Source organism: Octopus bimaculoides, chromosome 28 (assembly GCF_001194135.2).
Source record: "Octopus bimaculoides isolate UCB-OBI-ISO-001 chromosome 28, ASM119413v2, whole genome shotgun sequence".
In the NCBI taxonomy this organism is placed as follows: domain Eukaryota; kingdom Metazoa; phylum Mollusca; class Cephalopoda; order Octopoda; family Octopodidae; genus Octopus; species Octopus bimaculoides.
In genome coordinates this window covers 5,699,514-5,703,702 of record NC_069008.1, presented here as the reverse complement: position 1 = coordinate 5,703,702, position 4,189 = coordinate 5,699,514, and the positions used below count along the sequence as shown (strand labels likewise).

At 37.2% G+C, this 4,189-nt stretch overlaps 1 protein-coding gene across 1 annotated transcript in view; it reads left to right on the top strand.

Moving 5' to 3' along the window:
* LOC106880991 (zinc finger protein 91) overlaps window positions 1-4,189 on the top strand; it is a 12,943-nt gene that overhangs the window by 2,572 nt on the left and 6,182 nt on the right. Inside the window, exons 2-3 of the mRNA XM_052977744.1 lie at window positions 112-1,625; window positions 1,759-1,808. Coding sequence (XP_052833704.1) covers window positions 534-1,625; window positions 1,759-1,808 — 1,142 coding nt within the window. The 5' untranslated portion in view covers window positions 112-533. The remainder of the gene's footprint in view (window positions 1-111; window positions 1,626-1,758; window positions 1,809-4,189) is intronic.

Sequence of the window (4,189 nt, the reverse complement as noted above, 5' to 3'; positions counted from 1 at the left end):
TTTATTGTTCAAGTAAATATTTATTTCTAGAGTTTATCTCTATGGAAATGTTGAATCTGTATTTTCTAAGTAGCCTCTATATGTTACACTGTTGTTTCTTTATTATTTCAGAATATCAGATGACATTGGAATAACAGAAGATACATTCTCATTATTTATCATCTTTTAAAGACCCAAATGAAAATATTGTACAGAGCAGATATATATCATTGTTTCTATAAGTGGGTGGTAGAATTCCTCTGATATATTTACTCTGAAATGTGTTATTAGCAAACTTTCTGGACATCACCGGCTGGAGTGTCTACAAGATGAGTCTGGTTGCAAATTAAACTTGGATAAATTTGCTACAGAGTTTTAGGTCAAAGGTGACACTGGACAGAAATACAGCAGTCAAAATATTTATAAGCAAAAGACTACAGAAGCAAAAAGAAGAGAAAAATATATATTGTGATTTTTTTAAGAAAAATAATGTAAAAGGGTGAGATATTAAAGGAACTGATTTTTCACGAATATTAAGAAGAAGGGGACAAATAATGTCACATGATTGGGATGTCTGTGAGAAGTCGTTCTCTCACGAGGGCAGCTTGAATGAGCATAAACTTAATCAGACAGAGGAGATGCCATTTCACTGTGACATCTGTGATAAATCATTTTCTATAAATAGTTATTTAATTAGGCACAGATATAGCCATTCAGGAGAGAAGCCATTTCCTTGTGGTGTCTGTGGTAAATCATTCTCTTCAGCCAGTAACTTGACTAAACACAACCGTATTCATACAGGGGAGAAGCCATTTAAATGTGACATCTGTGGTAAATCATTCTGTCAAAGTAATAACTTGACTGCACACATACGTATTCATACAGGAGAGAAACCATATCAATGTGATTTCTGTAGTATGTCATTCTCCAGCCGAAGTGGTTTAAATTCTCACATACCTATTCATACAGGGGAAAATCGATTTAACTGTGACGTTTGTGATAAATCATTCCTTCAGAGGAAAAAGTTGACTATACACAAACGTATTCATACTGGAGAGAAGCCTTATCACTGTAATATCTGCGGTGTATCAGTCTCTAACCGAAGCGCTTTAAATACTCACATTCGTATTCATACAGGAGAGAAGCCATATCAGTGTAACATCTGTAGTAAATCATTCTCTCAAAGTAATACTCTAACTTCTCACAAACGTGTTCATACAGGAGAAAAACTATATTCATGTAATATCTGCGGTAAATCATTCTCTGCCAACAATACTTTAACTTATCACATGCGTATTCATACAGGAGAGAAACCATATCAGTGCAAAATTTGTAACAAATCTTTCTCTATAAATAGTAACCTAATTAATCACAAACGTATTCATACCAAAGAGACACCATTTCACTGCGATATCTGTGGTAAATCATTCACTCAAAGTGGCAACTTAGTTATTCACAGACGTTTCCATACAGGAGAGAAGCCATATCAGTGTGACATCTGTGGTAAATCATTCTCTCATTGTAGTGCTTTAACTTATCATAAACGTATTCACACAGAGAAGCCATATCCTTGTGATATCTGTGGAAAGTCATTCTCTAAACATAGCGGATTAGCTTCTCACAAATGTGTTCGTACAGGGAAGAAGTGATCCCATTAATATTTGTGATAAATCATTCTCTGTAAGTGGTGATTTAACCCTTTACTATGCATATTATTCTGTCCGGTGTGATGTTTAGTTATTCAAATTATTTTCAATTTGTCAACCCATTATCTCACAGGTTCCAAATTTTGATGATGCGATTGTGAATTTTCAGAATGACATTGTAGGGTAGGTGTAAGAGGCCTATTCTGGCTAGTTTGGACATAAAATAGGTGGAATATTTGTGCCAGATATGGCTGGTTTAAATGCTAAAGGGTTAACACTAGAAGTACCAACGTTTCTTACTTCCTTCAAGCACCATAACGGTCTTTTTGGCTCGCATTGAAGATCGTTATGTAATACAAGATAACTTACCTGTGGGATATTTTTTTAATAAAAACAATTTTTTCCAGATTTTAAATTTGTTTTGCATGAATTCTGTTATGAAAGTGTTAAAACCAAAAGGTGTGGTCAGAAGCTTGCTTCTTAACAACATGGTTCTAGGTTCAGTCCCACTGCATGACACTTTGGTCAACTGTCATCTATTATAGCCTGAGGCTGACCAAAACCTTGTGAGTTGATTGACAAATAGAAATTGAAAGAAACCCATTGTATATATCATCATCATCATCGTTTAACGTCCGCTTTCCATGCTAGCATGGGTTGGACGATTTGACTGAGGACTGGTGAAACCCGATGGCAACACCAAGCTCCAATCTGATTTGGCAGAGTTTCTACAGCTGGATGCCCTTCCTAACGCCAACCACTCCGAGAGTGTAGTGGGTGCTTTTACGTGTCACCCGCACGGAGGCCAGTCAGGCGGTACTGGCAACAGCCATGTTCAAAATGGTGTATTTTATGTGCCACCAGCACAAGAGCCAGTCCAGCAGCACTGGCAACGATCTCGCTCAAAAATCCTACAAAGGCCAGTCAGGCGGTACTATATAATGTAGGAAGTATATTGTCTACACAGCTATTGAGTTTTAAATTATATGAAATGAGAAGAACCATTGAGCCAAGAGAAATTGTAGACATGGCAGATACTGGTGTCGTGCAAATGGCACCCCTATCAGTTGCATGTAAAGGTACCCACTACACTCAGATGTTGGTGTTAGGAAGGGCATCCAGCCATAGAAAACATGCCAAATCAGAGAAGTGTCTAGTCCAGCCTTCCAGATTGCTAATCCATGCCAATAGACATTAAATGATTATGATGATGGGCGTATTTCGGTAGTGTCAACATTGATGACGTGATTGGGGTTGGACTAAATCCATTCCAAAGATAAAATGGTATTAACAAAGCCAATCAGTGTATAAGCAACTGTTTTTATCCCAACATAGAAAAATTCTCTTCCTGTCCACCCGTAATTACATAAGGAGCAGTTCATGCTTTTGGGGAGTAAGATGAGATCACAACTACCAATGCTGCCCAGCACAGAATTAAACCATGAACATGCTACAGAAGTTCAACTATGATACAACTTCCACTGTTCCAGATAGAGTTCGTTACAACTTGCAAAACCAGTTACTTCACAATATGTAAGACATTTGCCATGTATTTTTACAAGGGGTTGTAATAAATAACAGTTGTATTGAATTTACCTGGTTCTTCTTGTCATTCATTTATCTTCTGGCACACAAACTAGACCAGTGAATACATAACCAGCTCAGAGTTACATCAAGATGAACCAGCCACAAATTCGTAACCAACACTCATATATATGTGTGTGTGTCTGTGTTTATCTCTCTGTTGCTTGACAACTGGTGTTGGTGTGTTTAATTTAACTGTTCAGCAAAAATAGACCGATAGAATAAGCACTAGGTTTAACAAAAAAATACGTACTGGGGTCGATTCATTAGACTAAAATTTATTTGAGGTGTTGCCCCAGTATGGCCACATTCAAATGACTGAAACAAGTAAAAGATGAAAAACACACCAACACAAACATACATGAAACAATGGCCATTTCTCTTCACCTATACAAACCGTCCAATGGACGGGGGGTCGTTTGCTAGTGTAGCATATTGAATCCGAATTTATTATTTATTCCAGAAAGAATTTGCGAAAATGTTACAGGTGTTCTAAGATTGATAATTTTCAGAATTTTCAGCCAATCAGAAAACAGCCCGTTCGTTGCTTCTTCTGTCGTCTGGTACAATTAGCGAAAAGGAGGAGGGGGGCAGGGGCATGTCAAGACGTTAGAAATAAGAGAGTATTGTAGTTCGCTTGAAGCATTGTGTATTGTTTGTAAAGAATAAAAAGTTTTGAATGGTACAACACTGCACTATATACCTGTTGTAATTTAGTTATCTATAGTCCGATGATATTTCGGAATTACAATTCCAGAGACTCCATCTAAGATGATCTGAAGAATAAATTGTAATTCCGAAATATCATCGGACTATAAACCAAATTACAACAGGTATATAGTCCATTTTTTATATTATAGTACATTGTTGTACCATTTTAAACGGTACTACTAAAGCAGCGCACGTCCGCGCTAGCTAGTCGTGAGTGGTTGATCCTAACCCCGTCCCTAACCCGCGTGTGCAAATGAATACGTGTTTAG